Source organism: Pan paniscus, chromosome 8, assembly GCF_029289425.2.
Source record: "Pan paniscus chromosome 8, NHGRI_mPanPan1-v2.0_pri, whole genome shotgun sequence".
NCBI lineage: Eukaryota > Metazoa > Chordata > Mammalia > Primates > Hominidae > Pan > Pan paniscus.
In genome coordinates this window covers 91,922,498-91,941,855 of record NC_073257.2, presented here as the reverse complement: position 1 = coordinate 91,941,855, position 19,358 = coordinate 91,922,498, and the positions used below count along the sequence as shown (strand labels likewise).

The following is a 19,358-nucleotide window of genomic DNA, read 5'->3' as shown; positions in this document are numbered from 1 at the left end:
GGCAATTTGTCAGCTCTTACCTGTGATCATGGACTTCTTGCGTTCCATATATATATATATCAGGGAAGCCAACCAGAAATGGCACCAGACAGGTGGTGCTAACTTGTTCATTCAGTTATTGGTCGATTTGCTCATTTATTTGTTCACTAAGAGCCATCTACGCAGCATCTACTTTATACCTAGCACTAGGCAAGATGCAAATCTGAGCTTAGCCTCAGGTCCTGCTCAGCAGGGGGTTCATAATACACTGTGAGACAAGGGAGAGGAAGGACAATGCATGAAGTGTCCCTCATCTCATCCGAGCGTCCCCACCCCAGCACTCACACACTCAGAGCTTTCTTCTTCAAAGAGAAAGTGGGATTTTAAGAGCAAGGAGAATCGAGGGAGATTTGCAGAGAGGAGGTGACATTTCAGGCTTGGAAGCCATGCTCCCGTGGCAGAGGAGGCCAGGCCTCCGTGGGGGGTGAGCATGTGGTTGTGGGTAAATTTGCTGGATGGGTGGAAGAATCTGTGTTGGCATATCCCAGCAGCACCACCACCTGGAAACATCTGAATTCCATGCCCAGTGGAATTCCGTGCCCTGGGTCCGGCCACTGGTTACAGTCCTTATTAGGGATGAAATGGAAGCACAGAGGGTTATAGGATGTGCCCCACCTCTGACACCCAACAGCACGTTTTCCTCAAGGCAGGATGCCCTGACCCCAGGTGGAGCCTTGCTTGGGCTTCACCCAGGCCAAGTCAGCAGCAGGAAGATGGACCAAGAGAAAAATGTCACTCTCCAGAAGGGAGTGTTAGAGCCCACTTGTTCTTGGTACACAAACTATGGAGGCCATGAGAGTACCAGGGTGGAGGAGGGGCACCTCCCCAAATGCTGCACCCATGCCTTTCAAAACACTCACTGTGTATCGTAGTGTACCCAGAGACCTAGACCTGCACCCGAGTGCCACCTGAAGTGGAGCTTTATGGCCCAGCCTTTTGCCTGTTTTGACCCCTAAAACTCCTCCACCCCTTCCAGCTTCCATTCGCTCATTCCATAAATATCTCTGGAGCCTCTAATACATGCCAGGCACTGTCCTAAATACTGGGGATAAACAGCCCTTCTCTGGGGAGCTTCAACTCTATCTCATAGAAACAGATAATAAAACATTAAAAATGTACAACATATGATATGTTAGATATAATGCCACAGGGAAAAGTAAAGCATAGGGTGTGTTGGGGGTAGGGTCTGTTTTTGGTAGGGTGGTCGGGGAGTGCCTCACTGAGAAGGTGATCCAGGAGTAAAGTCCTGAAGGAGGTGAAGTATGAGCTGCAGGGACAGCTATGAGAAGAGCAAATGGCAAGCCCCTAAAGAGGGAGGAGGCTGAGCGTGACCGGGGGCCAGAAAGAAGCTATGTGGTTGGAGCTGAGTAGGGGTGGCAGCACCAAATTCAGAGGAGCAGCAGGGGTACAGGGGTACAGGGTGGTCCTGCCGGGACTCATGGGCTGCTGTAAGGTGTGTGATTTGTCCAAGGGAGATGAGCATCCCTGGAGGGACTCCCCCACGGAATATTGCTGAGCAGGAATGCTGAAGGTGCTGAGGAATAAGGAATTGTTCCCCCCAAAGGCAGGATCTGGGTCATATTTACCCTCCATGATGTCGGGGGTGTCACCAGAGTGACTCAAGCTTCACCCTCCACCCCTGCTCAAAGATCTCTTCTTTCAAGCCCCAATTTTCCTCGTAGCAGATTCTGGGAACCACATGCTTCCAACTCTGCAGGGGTGGTTGTCACAAGCACAGACTTTGGCCCACAGAGACCTATTCTGGGTAGATTCTGAGGATGCTGAGGATTCTGAGGGAACCCAGCCCTCAGACCTGTAACAGTGGAGTGACTGGAGAGACTGCGATTGAGAAGCCAGAGTGGAGCCTCATCCTGCAGCCCCACTGTGTTCTGTCCTGTGTCCAAGTACTGAACCAAAGCCAGGCCTGGAATGTGCATGGGTTGAGGCACATATGTGGGGAAGGGAGGCCTTGACCATGCTTCAGGCAGCAAGCTCCCAGGGCCATTGTGGGAAAGATCCCTGAGATTCAAATCCAGGGCCCCACTGGAGGCCAGACTGAGTTGGGAATCTCTGAGAAAGAGCTGCCAAGATGAACCCCACCCCAATTCTGGGATCCCCCCTGGACAGCCCTCCCCAAGCCCCATCCCATTCACGTTGGGAGCCACTTTCTGTCTGTAAGGGATAGGCAGATGCTTACTTGCCCCTTACCCCACAAAGCCTGGGGATATTGCTTCGTCTTTCCAGAAAGTTAAAGACTGTATCTGATCCCTTTGAAGCCCTGCCCAATGTCATAGAGGTCCCTCAGTTCATGCTGCTGGCTGATGGAATTCTCCTTTCTTGCCAGTAAGACCTAGATCTTTCCCTACAAGCGGGGAGCAGTATTCCCAGGGACAATTCCCTTACTCATCAGTACCTCTGCTAAGCTCAAGATAATTCACCTATTAGGTACAGCAGAAAATGCAACTTTATCCCAAAGACTCAAGAAAAAATAAAGCCTTTGGCTCAATTATTCATCACTGGGTGGTAGATATCATTCCCATTACCAGATAAAAAAACAGACTCAGTGACACTGAGGGGCTCTCCCAGTGTGGAGATGGAGCCAGCAGTAAAGCCCAGGCCAGTCTGATGCAGAGTCTTCGTCCTTTCCACCTCCAGAATGGTTGCTACTTAGCCTCTCTGCATCATCATTTTCTTACCTGTCGAAGGAGATTAATATGTCCCCTGTAAGACTCTTGGGAGGATTAAATGAACTACTCAAGTGAATGCCCAAGCACAAGGGTGGACAAAGAAATGTGAGTGCCTTTTCTCTCCGTGTAATGTATTAAGAGCAAATCCTCTTGATTAGGCTTGAGAATGGAGCCATGGAGCCCCATTTTTCCCACCCTTCATGCAGTAGTGTTTAATTAAATATTTAAAATATTTAATGCCCTGCACAGGCATCATTTAATTGGAATGAACAACTGCTAACTGCTGGCACAGGGCTCTAGAAGGCCCCAGATATCAGTAATTTACCACTGTTTGCTTGCTCTTGGGATAGGAAGGATCCGGGGATATTAGAGGAGGAGCTAGGGCAGTTGGGTGCTGGAGGAGGCACATGGGGGCTCAGCACAGCCACTTGTTTGCCAGCTGGTGGAGCAGTGTGGAACTTGCCTTCTTGGGGGGAAGAAACACGTCTCCACACTTCCATAACAAAGTACCCAGAGTTGCTGGGCTAGTTACAGTTCCAATGACCATTCCTCCCCAGCAGGATAAGCCCAGGGCCCCACCCTACCTGGGTCCCCCTTCTCGCCCCGAGGGCCCTCTCTCCCATCCCGTCCATCGCGACCAGGCAGGCCACTCTCCACTGAGCTACACATGACCAGGGTGCAAGCACTGGGCGTTGTTCTGTGGGAGTAGGTCTTCATTTCTGCTTCCAGGTAGCCCAGGGGCTGTGTGAGCAGGACCAGTGCAGAGAGGAGGAAGAGCAGCATGGCCTGGAGAGGTGAACAGAAAGAGAAAAGACATGCTTATGCTTCGTGGACATGGTTTAGGGCTTGGCTCAGCTTCTAGAGGTGACAAGAAGCCCCCATTCCCTCCTTCTGTCCTCTGCTATGGGGCCTAGAGCAGCAGGAATCCAAAAGCAGTTTAAGGACAAGGAGGGCACAAGGTCTGGATGGAGAGCATGAGTTACCCAGCTGGAACTCTGACATAGGTTGACAGCAGCATCCCCCATTCCCAGGTGCTCATGTCTTCCCTTCTTGTGCCTTCCCTTGGGCACTAAGTTTGGCACAGTGGCTAGGATGTAGCATTCCTCACTGGGGCCATCTGTCACATCAAGAAGGGTTCATTGAGTGCCTCTGGGCAGGACACCCCCCCCCCCACTCCCTAGACCATCTCCCTGTCTGTACCACTGAGGCAACTGGCTTAGCTCAGACAAGGCAAGCCTGTTTCTTCTCTCTTGCTGCCTTGCATGGACTAGCACTGGTGCTGATAGTGCTGGTCTGAAAATGCAGCCAGAGTCCTGAGTGCTTAGTGATGTCCTTCCTGAGCACAGGCTGGGAGTGTGGTGCACATTTGCCTGGCGATTTGCCATTCCTCGAGCAGGTGCTGTCTCTAGAGAAAAGTCCCAGAGGGAACCCAGGTGAAAGTTTTCAGAGACACTAAACTAGCAGTAGGAGAAATCCTGAGACACCTAGAGTTCTTCTAAGACCTGAGAGGGTTTGGAAAAGAAGTATGTGGAGTCTGGGCATGGTCGCTCATGCCTGTAACCCCAGCACTTTGGGAGGCCGAGGCGGGCAGATCACTTGAAGTCAGGAGTTCGAGACCAGCCTGGCCAACATGACAAAACCCCATCTCTACTAAAAGTATAAAAAATTAGCCGGATGTGGTGGTGCGTGCTGTAATCCCAGCTACTCGGGAGGCTGAGGCAGGAGAATCTCTTGAACCCAGGAGGTGGAGGGTGCAGTGAGCCGAGATCGTGCCACTGCACTCCAGCCTGGGCAAGAGAGTGAGACTCCATCTCAGAAAAAAAAAGAAGTCTTATATGGAAAGAGGACATGCCAGGTAGGCTCAGTCAGGCAGAAAGCTAGTGTTGTGGGTAAGCAAGAGCAACTACCCAACAGGGCACCCATTTACTATCTAAGATGGTCAGGAACTGAGATCAGGATAAGAGCAGGACCTGGGACATTACCTGTTTTGGGTATCTTTTCTCTCAATGAGAAACCGTAAAGTTATGAGAGTGAAAAGAGCTGATCAGATTCGCAGAGGCTAGGAACAAAGCCAGAGGGACTTGTGCAAAGAAAGGGGTCACCAGGCCAACTGGGGTGGTGGCAAGTGGGGGGCTTCCTGCCCAGAGGAGTGCCTTCTTCTTTGACTGCTGGTGATTCTGGGCTGTGGATGACCCCTATTTCTCACTAGCCTCTTTCAATTTTGAAATCACCACTTCCTTGGGTATCCTGGTAGTCTCTAGAAACACCTGGGTGAGCTCACTGCCAGCAGCGGCTACCTTGTTACACCTGTTCTGGCAGAGGCTCAATCATGAGCAGCAAGGGCCAGACCCAGGCCAGAGCAAGGGCATTGTTCTGTGCCCTGCAGCTCCCTCACCCCTCAGGCCCTGTGTCTGATTCTGGGGAAGAATGAAAGGCAATAGGCATTCTGTCTACAGGCTCAAGATGGCACAGAAGGCACCAGCAGCCACTGTGGCTTGAAGGACACTTGGAGAGGGCAGACCCGGGTTTTCAGGCCCAGGATTCAGATGAGGCATCTTAGCTGGGGCAGCAGATGGAGTGGGCAGAGTTGTGGTCCCCCTCAACCCCTGCAGTGCCCAGTTTATGCTAAGCTTTCAGAGTACAATTTCATTGAAAAGGCCATCTCCTCTGAACATGGATTGGAAAATCAGAGACCTACTCCAGTAAGTATATTTTTTAAAGTAAAGACCTGAAGCTATGAGAAAAACAGGCTTTCCCTGCTTTTCCACAGGCTGTTGGCACCAGGATGGGTTTAGAACCCCAGCCTGTGAGTGCCTGGGTTTGTCTCTCTTCCACTGTCCTTTCTGAAGAAATCAGTGCAGAAAAGAGCCTAGAGATAAATTAGCATTGCATTTTTCCACCTGAAGCTTCCACACTGTGGCATCCCAAGTCTAGATAGTGTCACACCCACTCTTCCACCCTGTGCACCCCCAGCTCAGAAAGCAAATCCTCCCCTGGGCTGAGGCCACTGAATAAGGGGCAGAAGAGCACCATAAGACCTCCTGTGCTCCCCACCTCCTGCGCCCATGCCTCCTAGACCAGAACAGCTACACAGACCCTCCACACCAATAGGTTGAATTGCCCAGGTCGGCAGAGGGATATTTACAGGATGTGGAGAAAATAAAAAGAAGGCAAGAACAGAGACACTTACAGTTTTCTTCTTGTTAGGCCCCAGGAGCTCCAAGCAAACTAGCCTTTGCTTGGCAGGCACTCACTATTTATGCCTGCCCTTAGCTGCCCAGCCCCAAAAACTCCCTTCAAGAAGTGGGGCAATTTTCTTCTTTATTGACTCACTCACTCTTATCCCCACCTGCGTTCTGGAAACCTGCCACTGATATTCACAATACTATGCACATCCATCACTATAGTTTGCAGAACACTATCAGGCCTTGAACTCATCTGCACCTTTCTCACTGCAGCTCTGTGAATTAAGTGGCATCATCAGTGTCTGTATTTTATAGATGTCTAGAAATCAGGAGTCCAGAGACCAGCAGGTTGCACAATGACCTACAGCGATTGCAAAAGGAACTCACAACTGCAGATCTTAAGAGCCAAGACCTGCTGTGTCCACTTCTCCTCTTCCTTTGTCTCAACAGCACTGCCCAGATATTGGGAAAGAGCTGAGAGCTGCTTGGAATACCTGGGCAGGGGTGGGGCAGGTAGAGTGGCTGCAGAGGCAGCAGCATGTGGGGGCAGCAGCTAGGGAGCTGCCACCTGGAAAGAGTTGCTCTTTTGCATGCTGCTCTAGGCCTCAGAGAGCCCCTGCCTCGCTTGTCTTTTGTGGGATGGATTTCCCTTAGCAGACCTCTGCCTTGCCTTGTTCAGGCTTGTTCTCCCTGCCGTCTTAGCTGGTGTTTGTCTTGTGCACTGTTCTCGTAACTAGTTAGGACCCCTGAGCTGATGCTACTTTTATCCAATCTTTTAGTCTGTATGTATTTTTTTTTTTTTTTTGAGACAGTCTCACTCTGTCACCCAGGCTAGAGTGCCATAATGCATTTATAGCTCACTGCAGCCTCAAACTCCTGGGCTCAAGTGATTGTCCTGCCTCAGCCTCTTTACAGGTGAGCATGATCACACCTGGCTAATTTTTCTTTTTAATTTTTTACAGAGATGGGGTCTCACTCTGTTGCCCATGCTGGTCTCAAACTCCTGGTCTCAAGCAATTCTCCTGCCTCAGCCTACCGAAGTTCTGAGATTACAAGTGTAAGCCATCATACCCAGCACCAATCTGTATCTTTTAAGTGGAACATTTACTCCATTTATTATCAAGGTTAATATGATATGTGATGTTTTGTTCCTGTCATGATAATTGTTACCCAGTTGCTTTTTAGTCTCAATTATGTAATTGCTTTATATAATCTGTGAGTTTTTCACTTTAATGTGCTTTTATGATGAGGAGTATTGTCCATTCATTTCCATGTTTAGAACTTTAAGCATTTCTTGTAGTGCTGGTCTAGTGGTGACAAATTCCCTTTGCATTTGTTGTATGGGAAAAACTTTATTTCTCCTTCATTTATGCAGCTTAGTTTAGCAGGATACAAAATTCTTGGCTGGCAGGATTTTTGTTTAAGTAGATTAAACATAAGACCCCAATCTCTTCTGGCTTGTAAGGTTTCTGCTAAGAAGTCCATTGTTAGTCTGTTGGGTTTTCCTTTATAGATTAGACATTTCTCTCTTGCTGCTTTTAGGATGTTTTCCTTCACATTGACTTTGGATAGTCTGACGACGATATGCCTTTATGAGGTTTCTCTTGTAAAGCATCTTCCAGGTGTTCTCTGAGCATCTCCTATCTGGATGTCTAATTCTCTAGCAAGACCAGGGAAGTTTTCCTGAATTATTCCCTCAAATAGGTTTTCCAAGCTTTTAGTTTTTTTTCTTCTCCCTCAGGAATGTCTATATATTGTATATTTGGTAACTTTATGTAATTCTATATTTTTCAAAGTCTTTGTTCATTTTTAAAAATTTATTTTTTCTGTATTTCTGTCTGACTAGGTTAATTCAAATGACTGGCCTTCAGGCTCTGAAATTATTTCTTCTGCTTGGTCTAGTCTTTTGCTAAAAGTTTCAACTATATTTTATAGTTCCTTCAATAAATTTTTATTTCTAGAAGTTCTATTTGGTTTTTGTTTTTTAATCTCTATCTCTTTTGTAAATTTTTCATTAATATCCTGAATTATTTTTCTGATTTCCTTATGTTAGTTTTCAACTTTCTCTTGTATCTCATTGAGCTTCCTTACAACTCATATCTTAAATTCTTTATTTGTTATTTCAAAATTTTTATATTGGTTAGGATCCATTGCTAGGGAGCTGGTGTGATCCTTTGGGCATGTCAAAATACTGGTTTTTCATACTTCCAGAGTGCTTATGCTGATTTCTTCTCATCTAGAGAAGCCGTTACTTCTTACTTTTGAACTTACTCTCATTTGAATGGGATTTTTTCCCCCTTTGAAGGTGTGACTGTATGTTGTGTGTGATCATTTGGCTTCAATTTTGGGTGCCTTCCGTGGATCACAGCTCTGTATGAGTTCCTTGGTCATAGATAGCTTTTGTGTGGTGGCTTTATTATGCTGTATAGATAGCTTTTGTGTGGTGGCTTTATTATGCTGATTGTAGTAGCAATGTATTGGGCATATGAGCAGGAATACTACCTTCTGAGGGGCTGGGAATGTGGAAGTCTCTGAAATTTATCTCATTCCCCAGCACTATACCCTCTGTCAGCCTGTTTTTTATTTGGTTGTGCAATTCAATCTGCATCCCAATAAAAGCTGGCTGTGGCATAAGCTGATGGGTACTTGGTCTTTGTTTTCTGGGAGGGGATCTCTGTTGTCACAGGCAGTTGGCTGGTCTGTGGATGGCCTGATTCCCTGAAGGGAACACAAAGCTTTGGAGGGGGACACAAAACTGAGGGGCACTAAACAACCAAGCTCACCCTGGGAAACCCCAATTATGAGCAGAAGCAACTGCCTTGATGGGAGTGGAAATGGGAGCTCATGGTGAAAGGCACTGATGTCTCCACCAGAGTGGGAAGGAGTATACCAGCTCCACATCCTGGGAAGGCAGGAAGGCAATCCACTTTCCTAAAACACCCTTGTCCTGGAGCTTGTGACCTTCAGTTCAGATAGACATTGTCCTTCATCTCCAGGCTGCAGTGTGATGGAGGTCTGCAGAAAACACCCGTCCTGTGGCTACCACCAAAATGGCCTTGGGATAGAACCTCTTCCCTCAGCAGCTCTGATACTCATCTGCATTCTGCTATGGGAATGCTGCTGCTCCATATGGGGAGGAGGATAAACTCTGCCCTTCGTGCAAGGCTTGGCCAGCAGGCACCCCATCAATGGGAGTGCAGCTGCCCCCAGGAGCCCTCAAAAGCCATCCCCAGGTGCACTTGTGCCAGCTCCCAGTAGGGACAGCCAAGGGTCTATCTGGAGCATTGAGTGAGGGGGTAGGAGAAGACTCCCTTTCCATGTTTATTCCCAGGCACCAGTGTCACCTGCCTACTGGTGCAGAACCACACTCCTCCTCTTCAGACCCCAGAACCATGCCTGTGTCTCTGCTGGGAGGGGCACAGCCAGCCTCTTCTCACACGTGGGGAGCTCTTAGGCAGAGGAGAGCAAATGAACTGGTTTCTTTTATCCAAAGGAGTACGTTGGCACAGACACTCTCCCTTCTCCTAAGGGCTAGACTTCTAGGAATTCCATAGCTCCCCAGGGTCCCACCCGTCCCCTGTGGTTGCTGCAGTCTAAGTGGGTTCTGGGGAATGTTTATGGAGGATCTAGTGATGCAGAATCACAAGGGCTGGGATTCCCTGGGAAGAATAGAGACCCACAATGGGTGCATAACCAGTATGACACCTGCCACTTCAACTCAGGTTTTGGGGGAGAGCGAGTGTGCCTGCATGAGCTGGCCACCCAATGCTCTGCCCTAAAGAAGTTCCCAAATTGCCACTGACAGCAATGCCTGGGCTCACAGGTGCAGAGGGTTTCTCCAACAAGTTCAGCAGTCCATAGTCTGCCACAGGAGTGAGGGGAGCAACTTCCCCTCCTACCCTCTCCATGGGACTCTATGTTCCTTGGAAGTCAATCTCTGCAAAACTCTTGCTGTCTTCTTTTTCAGCACCACAGCTTTTTCCTGTGGGTTCCCCAATAGGTCATGTCACTCATTCCTCAGTATTCCACTCAGACCATGATTATTCAACTGCAATTTTGTTTCTTTGTTCTGAGGAGAACTGGTGTCCAATGTCTCTAGACAGCCATCTTGGGGAAAGGAAAACTCCACTTGTCTTTATAATTACTTTTACCAGTGAAACTTATACTTTTGTGTGCATTTGTGTTTCTGTTTAACCTCTTTTTATTTCAACCTCGAGAACTTCCTTTAGCACTTCTTGCAAGGTGGACCTAGTGGTGACAAACTCCCTCAGTATATGTTTGTCTTGGATAGTTTTTATCTCTCCTTCACTAATAGAAGACACATTGCTGGGTACAGAATTCCTGATTGACAGGTGGGTTTTTTTTTTTCTTTCAGTACTTTGAATATATCATTTCATTCTCTCCTGGTCTGCAGGGTTTCCACTGAGAAATCTCGTGATAGTCTTTTGGAGGTTCTCTTTTATGTGACAAGTCAGTTTTCTCCTGCTGCTTTCAATTTTTTTTCTTTGTATTTGACTTTGGACAAACTAATTATAATGTGTTCTGTATAGACCTCTTTGGGTTTGTCCTATTTGGGAAATTTTGGGCTTCATGAATCTAGATATCTATTTCCTTCCCTAAATTTGGGAAGTTTAAAGTTACTATTTCTTTAAATTTTTTAAATTACTTTAAATTCTACCCCCTTTTCTCTCTCTTCTACTTCTGGGACACCCATAATACACAGAAAGGTTTGCTTCATCGTGTCCCATAAGTCCCATAGGCTTTCTTTACTCTTTTTTATTCTTTTTTTCTTTTTGTTCCTCTGATTGGATAATTTCAAATGACCTGTCTATGAATTTGCTAATTCTTTCTTCCACTTGATTGAATCTCCTGTTGAAGTGCTCTATTCAGTTTTCAATTCAGTCCTTGAGGTCTTCAGTTCCAGGATTTTTGTGTTTTCTTTTTTTATATATAGTTTTTATTTCTTTGTTAAACTTCTAATTTTATGTATTGTTTTCCTGATATTTTTTCATTGCCTTTCTGTGTTTTCCTGTATCTTGTTGAGCTTCTTTAAGATGATTATCTGAAATTATCTGTTGAGCAGTTTGTGGATCTTCATTTCTTTTGGTTTGGTTACTGGAGCTTTATTAGATTTATTTCATGGTGTCATGTTTGCCTGATTCTTTATGATCCTTGTATGCTTGCATTGGTGAGTCTGCATTTGTACAAGCAGCCAGATCAGAGATTCTGGGTAGGTTGGCTGATAGGGTCAGCAGACAACCTGCTGTTGGTGACCACAGGTGGGCCTATTGCTGAAATCTGTGGGTAGGTTTGCTGCATGTGTGTGCTTGCTGCAGGTGTCCGCACATGGGAGGACCTGCTGCTGGGGTACACATTTGAGCAGGCCTATTGCCATTGTCTGCAGGTGGGGTCTGCCTGCTGTCAGTATCTGCAGGTATATTTGGCTAATTGTTGTAGTGGTGGGTGGGTGGTGGGTACTGCAGTAAGGGTCTGCAGGTGGGCAGGTTGCCTTGGAGTTTGTGGGTGGAGAGGATCACCAACAGGTCTGCTAGTGTGCATGGTCACTGCTAGTTTGCAGGAGGTGGAGCTGTTTGAGTTCTGTTGACTAGCCTTCTATTGGGGCCCTGGATGGACAAGTCTGTTAATAAGGGAATAGGATTTCCTTCTCAATGAGGCTTTTTGCAGTCTTAAGTCCCCCAAGTGTTAGGAGAAAAGCTGAGTGTTGGGAGAGAAGCCAAGGCAGGGCTTGGAACAAGTCCACAGTCCAGAGTCTAAAACCCCTGGTGGCCTTGGGAATGTATCTAGACTTGCTGGCTCCTTGCTTCTAGCACTCCCATTATCTCAAGTAGCCATATGCTTCAAAGAAAATGCTAAACCATCACAGCTATAGCTCATTCACTTGATACACCGCTTCCTTTCAACCCCCACATCCTCACCACCTGTTTCTTTGTTTGATCACCAATAAATAGCTTGGGCCTCCAGAGCTTGGGGCCTTCGCAGCCTCCATACTAGCAGTGGTCCCCTGGTGCCAATTTCTCAACTTGTCTTTTCTCATTCCTTTGACTCCACCAGACTTCGTAGCCCCCATAGCCTGGTGTTGGGTCTGATGACCCCAACACCAAGGAGCTGGAACCTTTTACTTGGATCCCAAAGGTTTTATAAAGGCATTTTGTCCATGAATGGTTGTTAAATTGGTATTTCTGAGCAGGAAGGAAGGCTGGGGATCTTCTGTGCTGCTATCTTCTTGGTGTCATGAGACTATAATTATAATGTTTTGAAGAGTAAGGTTTTATCTTAAAATATTTACCACCTTGCTTTGCAACTAAGTTGCAAAGAAAGACAAATATAGGGATCCTGAAGTAAAACAAAACAAAACAAACAAAGAAAACCCTGCCATACCTTATGTTCTGCAAAATCTTGAAGCTTGATAGTCTAAACCTGTAATCCTCCACCCCCTCTCTCCACCACAACCTCACAGAAAAGGTAGGATTGCTTATGCTCAGGTGCTATCTTTTGTTGCAATCTAATCTGTTCACTAGATTCTGCAACAATTGTCAATGGGCTGAATCCAATTCACATGCATATGCAGGTTCTATGAATGTCTAACCTAATAAAAATGACAAAGTGAGAGTGCTTGAAACTACCTTTTTGGATGAGAATTCTAGGCACTTTACCCTTTGTTTCTTTAAATATTAACACAATAAAGGAAAAACACTTCACTGTGTAGCTCTATTATTCACTAGAGAAAGGAGTGGCTAAAGAGAAACATCTCTACTGCATCCTGACTGGTATTACTTCTGTCTCCTGCATCATTTGAAACTACTGAGAAAGAGCATGTCTTTTAATCTTACTATTGATAACTGAATCAAAGACAAAGAGGCAGAAAAAAATATGAAGCAAATGTTGGCGGGAAGTAAAGAGATACAACCATACTAATTTCAAAAAAACAGAATTTTCATCTAAAAGCATGACTTAAAAAATCGTTATAGAATCCATCTGATTTTATATGAAAATGATTTATATATTTATTGTGAAAATTTAACATTGTGAGAAAAAAGTTTAAAATCACCAAAATGGGGATGGAGCCAAGATGGCCGAATAGGAACAGCTCCAGTCTACAGCTCCCAGTGTGAGCGACACAGAAGACGGGTGATTTCTGCATTTCCATCTGAGGTACCGGGTTCATCTCACTAGGGAGTGCCAGAGAGTGGTTGCAGGACAGTGGGTGCAGCACACCATGCATGAGCCAAAGCAGGGCGAGGCATTGCCTCACTCAAGAGCACAAGGGGTCAGGGAGTTCCCTTTCCTAGTCAAAGAAAGGGGTGACAGATGGCACCTGGAAAATCGGGTCACTCCCACCCTAATACTGTGCTTTTCCAACAGGCTTAAAAAACAGCACACCAGGAGATTATATCCCGCACATGGCTTGGAGGGGCCTATGCCCAGGGAGTCTCGCTGATTGCTAGCACAGCAGTCTGAGATCAAATTGCAAGGTGGCAGTGAGGCTGGGGGAGGGGCATCTGCCATTGCCCAGGCTTGATTAGGTAAACAAAGCAGCTGGGAAGCTCGAACTGGGTGGAGCCCACCACAGCTCAAGGAGGCCTGCCTGCCTCTGTAGGCTCCACCTCTGGGGGCAGGGCACAGACAAACAAAAAGGTAGCAGTAACCTCTGCAGACTTAAATGTCCCTGTCTGACAGCTTTGAAGAGAGTAGTGGTTCTCCCAGCACGCAGCTGGAGATCTGAGAACGGGCAGACTGCCTCCTCAAGTGGGTCCTTGACCCCAGAGCAGCCTAACTGGGAGGCACCCCCCAGTAGGGACAGACTGACACCTCACACGGCCGGGTACTCCTCTGAGACAAAACTTCCAGATGAACGATCACGCAGCAGCATTTGCGGTTCACCAAGATCCGCTATTCTACAGCCACCGCTGTTCTGCAGCCACCGCTGCTGATACCCAGGCAAACAGGGTCTGGAGTGGACCTCTAGCAAACTCCAACAGACCTGCAGCTGAGGGTCCTATCTGTTAGAAGGAAAACTAACAAACAGAAAGGACATCCACACCAAAAACCCTTCTGTATGTCACCATCGTCAAAGACCAAAAGTAGATAAACCCACAAAGATGGGGAAAAAACAGAGCAGAAAAACTGGAAACTCTAAAAAGCAGAGTGCCTCTCCTCCTCCAAAGGAATGCAGCTCCTCACCAACAACGGAACAAAGCTGGACGGAGAATGACTTTGATGAGCTGAGATAAGAAGGCTTCAGAAGATCAAACTACTCCGAGCTACAGGAGGAAATTCAAACCAATGGCAAAGAAGTTTAAAACTGTGAAAAAAATTAGATGAATGGATAACTAGAATAACCAATGCAGAGAAGTCCTTAAAGGAGCTGATGGAGCTGAAAGCCAAGGCTCAAGAACTACGTGAAGAATGCAGAAGCCTCAGGAGCTGATGCGATCAACTGGAAGAAAGGGTATCAGTGATGGAAGATGAAATGAATGAAGTGAAGTGAGAAGGGAAGTTTAGAGAAAAAAGAATAAAAAGAAATGAACAAAGCCTCCAAGAAATATGGGACTATGTGAAAAGACCAAATCTATGTCTGATTGGTGTACCTGAAAGTGACATGGAGAATGGAACCAAGCTGGAAAACACTCTGCAGGATATTATCCAGGAGAACTTCCCCAATGTAGCAAGGCAGGCCAACATTCAAATTCAGGAAATACAGAGAACGCCACAAAGATACTCCTCGAGAAGAGCAACTCCAAGACACATAATTGTCAGATTCACCAAAGTTGAAATGAAGGAAAAAATGTTAAGGGCAGCCAGAGAGAAAGGTCGGGTTACTCACAAAGGGAAGCCCATCAGACCAACAGTGGATCTCTCAGCAGAAACTCTACAAGCCAGAAGAGAGTGGGGGCCAATATTCAGCATTCTTAAAGAAAAGAATTTTCAACCCAGAATTTCATATCCAGTCAAACTAAGCTTCATAAGTGAAGGAGAAATAAAATACTTTACAGACAAGTAAATGCTGAGAGATTTTGTCACCACCAGGCCTGCCCTAAAAGAGCTCCTGAAGGAAGCACTAAACATGGAAAGGAACAACTGGTACCAGCCACTGCAAAAACATGCCAAAATGTAAAGACTGTCAAGGCTAGGAAGAAACTGCATCAACTAACGAGCAAAATAACCAGCTAACATCATAATGACAGGACCAAATACACACATAACAATATTAACTTTAAACATAAATGGGCTAAATGCTCCAATTAAAAGACACAGACTGGCAAATTGGATAAAGAGTCAAGACCCATCAGTATGCTGTATTCAGGAAACCCATCTCACATGCACAGACACACATAGGCTCCTTCATAGAGGAAGATCTACCAAGCAAATGGAAAACAAAAAAAGGCAGGGGTTGCAATCCTAGTCTCTGATAAAACAGACTTTAAACCAACAAAGATCAAAAGAGACAAAGAAGGCCATGACATCATGGTAAAGGGATCAATTCAACAAGAAGAGCTAACTATCCTAAATATATACGCACCCAATACAGGAGCACCCAGATTCATAAAGCAAGTCCTTAGTGACCTACAAAGAGACTTAGACCCCCACACAATAATAATGGGAGACTTTAACACCACACTGTCAACATTAGACAGATCAACAAGACAGAAAGTTAACAAGGATATCCAGGAATTGAACTCAGCTCTGCACCAAGCAGACCTAATAGACAACTACAGAACTCTCCACCCCAAATCAACAGAATATACATTTTTTTCAGCACCACACCACACCTATTCCAAAATTGACCACATAGTTGGAAGTAAAGCACTCCTCAGCAAATGTAAAAGAACAGAAATTATAACAAACTGTCTCTCAGACCACAGTGCAATCAAACTAGAACTCAGGACTAAGAAACTCACTCAAAACTGCTCAACTACATGGAAATTGAAAAACCTGCTCCTGAATGACTACTGGGTACATAACGAAATGAAGGCAGAAATAAAGATGTTCTTTGAAACCAACGAGAACAAAGACACAACATACCAGAATCTCTGGGACACATTCAAAGCAGTGTGTAGAGGGAAATTTATAGCACTAAATGCCCACAAGAGAAAGCAGGAAAGATCCAAAGTTGACACCCTAACGTCACAATTAAAAGAACTAGAAAAGCAAGAGCAAACACATTCAAAAGCTAGCAGAAGGCAAGAAATAACTAAAATCAGAGCAGAACTGAAGGAAATAGAGACACAAAAAACCCTTCAAAAAATTAATGAATCCAGGAGCTGGTTTTTTGAAAAGATCAACAAAATCGATAGACTGCTAGCAAGACTAATAAAGAAGAAAAGGGAGAAGAATCAAATAGATGCAATAAAAAATGATAAAGGGGATATCACCACCGATCCCACAGAAATACAAACTACCATCAGAGAATACTATAAACACCTCTACGCAAATAAACTAGAAAATCTGGAAGAAATGGATAAATTCCTCGACACATACACCCTCCCAAGACTAAACCAGGAAGAAGTTGAATCTCTGAATAGACCAATAACAGGCTCTGAAATTGTGGCAATAATCAATAGCTTACCAACCAAAAAAAGTCCAGGACCAGATGGATTCACAGCCAAATTCTACCAGAGGTACAAGGAAGAGCTGGTACCATTCCTTCTGAAACTATTCCAATCAATAGAAAAAGAGGGAATCCTCCCTAACTCATTTTATGAGGCCAGCATCATCCTGATACCAAAGCCTGGCAGAGACACAACCAAAAAAGAGAATTTTAGACCAATATCCTTGATGAACATTGATGCAAAAATCCTCAATAAAATACTGGCAAACCGAATCCAGCAGCACGTCAAAAAGCTTATCCACCATGATCAAGTGGGCTTCATCCCTGGGATGCAAGGCTGGTTCAACATACACAAATCAATAAATGTAATCCAGCATATAAACAGAACCAAAGACAAAAACCACATGATTATCTCAATAGATGCAGAAAAGGCCTTTGACAAAATTCAACAACTTTCATGCTAAAAACTCTCAATGAATTTGGTATTGATGGGACATATCTCAAAATAATAAGAGCTATCTATGACAAACCCATTCATACTGAATGGGCAAAAACTGGAAGCATTCCCTTTGAAAACTGGCACAAGACAGGGATGCCCTCTCTCACCACTCCTATTCAACATAGTGTTGGAAGTTCTGGCCAGGGCAATTAGGCAGGAGAAGGAAATAAAGGGTATTCAATTAGGAAAAGAGGAAGTCAAATTGTCCCTGTTTGCAGATGGCATGACTGTATATCTAGAAAACCCCATCATCTCAGCCCAAAATCTCCTTAAGCTGATAAGCAACTTCAGCAAAGTCTCAGGATACAAAATCAATGTACAAAAATCACAAGCATTCTTATACACCAATAACAGACAAACAGAGAGCCAAATCATGAGTGAACTTCCATTCACAATTGCTTCAAAGAGAATAAAATACCTAGGAATCCAACTTACAAGGGATGTGAAGGACCTCTTCAAGGAGAACTACAAACCACTGCTCAATGAAATAAAACAGGATACAAACAAATGGAAGAACATTCCATGCTGATGGGTAGGAAGAATCAATATCGTGAAAATGGCCATACTGCCCATGGTAATTTATAGATTCAAGGCCATCCCCATCAAGCTACCAATGACTTTCTTCACAGAATTGGAAAAAACGACTTTAAATTTCATATGGAACCAAAAAAGAGGCTGCATTGCCAAGTCAACCCTAAGCCAAAAGAACAAACCTGGAGGCATGATGCTACCTGACTTCAAACTATACTACAAGGCTACAGTAACCAAAACAGCATGGTACTGGTACCAAAATAGAGATATAGATCAATGGAACAGAACAGAGCCCTCAGAAATAATGCCACATATCTACAACCATCTGATCTTTGACAAACCTGAGAAAAACAAGCAATGGGGAAAGGATTCCCTATTTAATAAATGGTGCTGGGAAAACTGGCTAGCCATAAGTAGAAAGCTGAAACTGGATCCCTTCCTTACACCTTATACAAAAATTAATTCAAGATGGATTAAAGACTTGCATGTTAGACCTAAAACCATAAAAACCCTAGAAGAAAACCTAGGCAATACCATTCAGGACATAGGCTTGGGCAAGGACTTCATGTCTAAAACACCAAAAGCAATGGCAACAAAAGCCAAAATTGACAAATGGGATCTAATTAAACTAAAGAGCTTCTGCACGGCAAAAGAAACTACCATCAGAGTGAACAGGTAACCTATAAAATGGGAGAAAATTTTTGCAACCTACTCATCTGACAAAGGGCTAATATGCAGAATCTACAATCAACTCAAACAAATTTACAAGAAAAAAAAACAACTCCATCAAAAAGTGGGTGAAGGATATGAACAGACACTTCTCAAAAGAAGACATTTATGCAGTCAACAAACACATGAAAAAATGCTCGTCATCACTGGCCATCAGAGAAATGCAAATCAAAACCACAGTGAGATACTATCTCACACCAGTTAGAATGGCGATCATTAAAAAGTCAGGAAACAACAGGTGCTGGAGAGGATGTAGAGAAATAGGAACACTTTTACACTGTTGGTGGGACTGTAAACTTGTTCAACCAGTGTGGAAGTCAGTGTGGTGATTCCTCAGGGATCTAGAACTAGAAATACCATTTGACCCAGCCATCCCATTACTGGGTATATACCCAAAGGATTATAAATCATGCTGCTATAAAGACACATGCACACATATGTTTATTTTGGCACTATTCACAATAGCAAAGACTTGGAACCAACCCAAATGTCCAACAATGATAGACTGGATTAAGAAAATGTGGCACATATACACCATGGAATACTATGCAGCCAGAAAAAAGGATGAGTTCATGTCCTTTGTAGGGACATGGATGAAACTGGAAACCATCATTCTCAGCAAACTATCGCAAGGACAAAAAACCAAACACCACATGTTCTCACTCATAGGTGGGAATTGAACAATGAGAACACATGGACACAGGAAGGGGAACATCACACTGTGGGGACTGTTGTGGGGTGGGGGGAGGGGGGAGGGATAGCATTAGGAGATATACCTAATGCTAAATGATGAGTTAATGGGTGCAGCACACCAACATGGCACATGTATACATATGTAACAAACCTGCACATTGTGCACATGTACCCTAAAACTTAAAGTATAATAATAATTTTAAAAATCACCAAAACACCTTTCTTAGACAATCAATTTTAACATTTTGGTGATCATGTCTTTATTATTTTCTCTATGTATATGTGAATCTGTGTATGTAAATATACACACAAGTGAATATTTTTATATATACTTACATACAAAAATATACATATGATGAAAATCATGTAATGCATCCTATTTTTTCCTTATTAATAGCTTTATAATTTTCTAAAGCTATTTTTTA

At 44.6% G+C, this 19,358-nt stretch overlaps 1 protein-coding gene across 4 annotated transcripts in view; it reads right to left on the bottom strand.

The window, feature by feature from the left end:
- The window catches only part of SFTPD (surfactant protein D), a 45,944-nt gene that overhangs the window by 8,894 nt on the left and 17,692 nt on the right, over positions 1–19,358 (bottom strand). For 3 of the 4 annotated variants that reach the window (XM_034930969.3, XM_055093055.2, XM_055093056.2), the window contains exon 2: positions 3,311–3,512. In XM_034930969.3, the coding sequence (XP_034786860.1) occupies positions 3,311–3,509 (199 nt within the window). In that variant the 5' untranslated portion in view covers positions 3,510–3,512. Of the gene's footprint in view, positions 1–20; positions 2,138–3,310; positions 3,513–19,358 lie in introns of those variants that run through there. The other variant, XM_055093057.2, reaches the window with a different exon arrangement.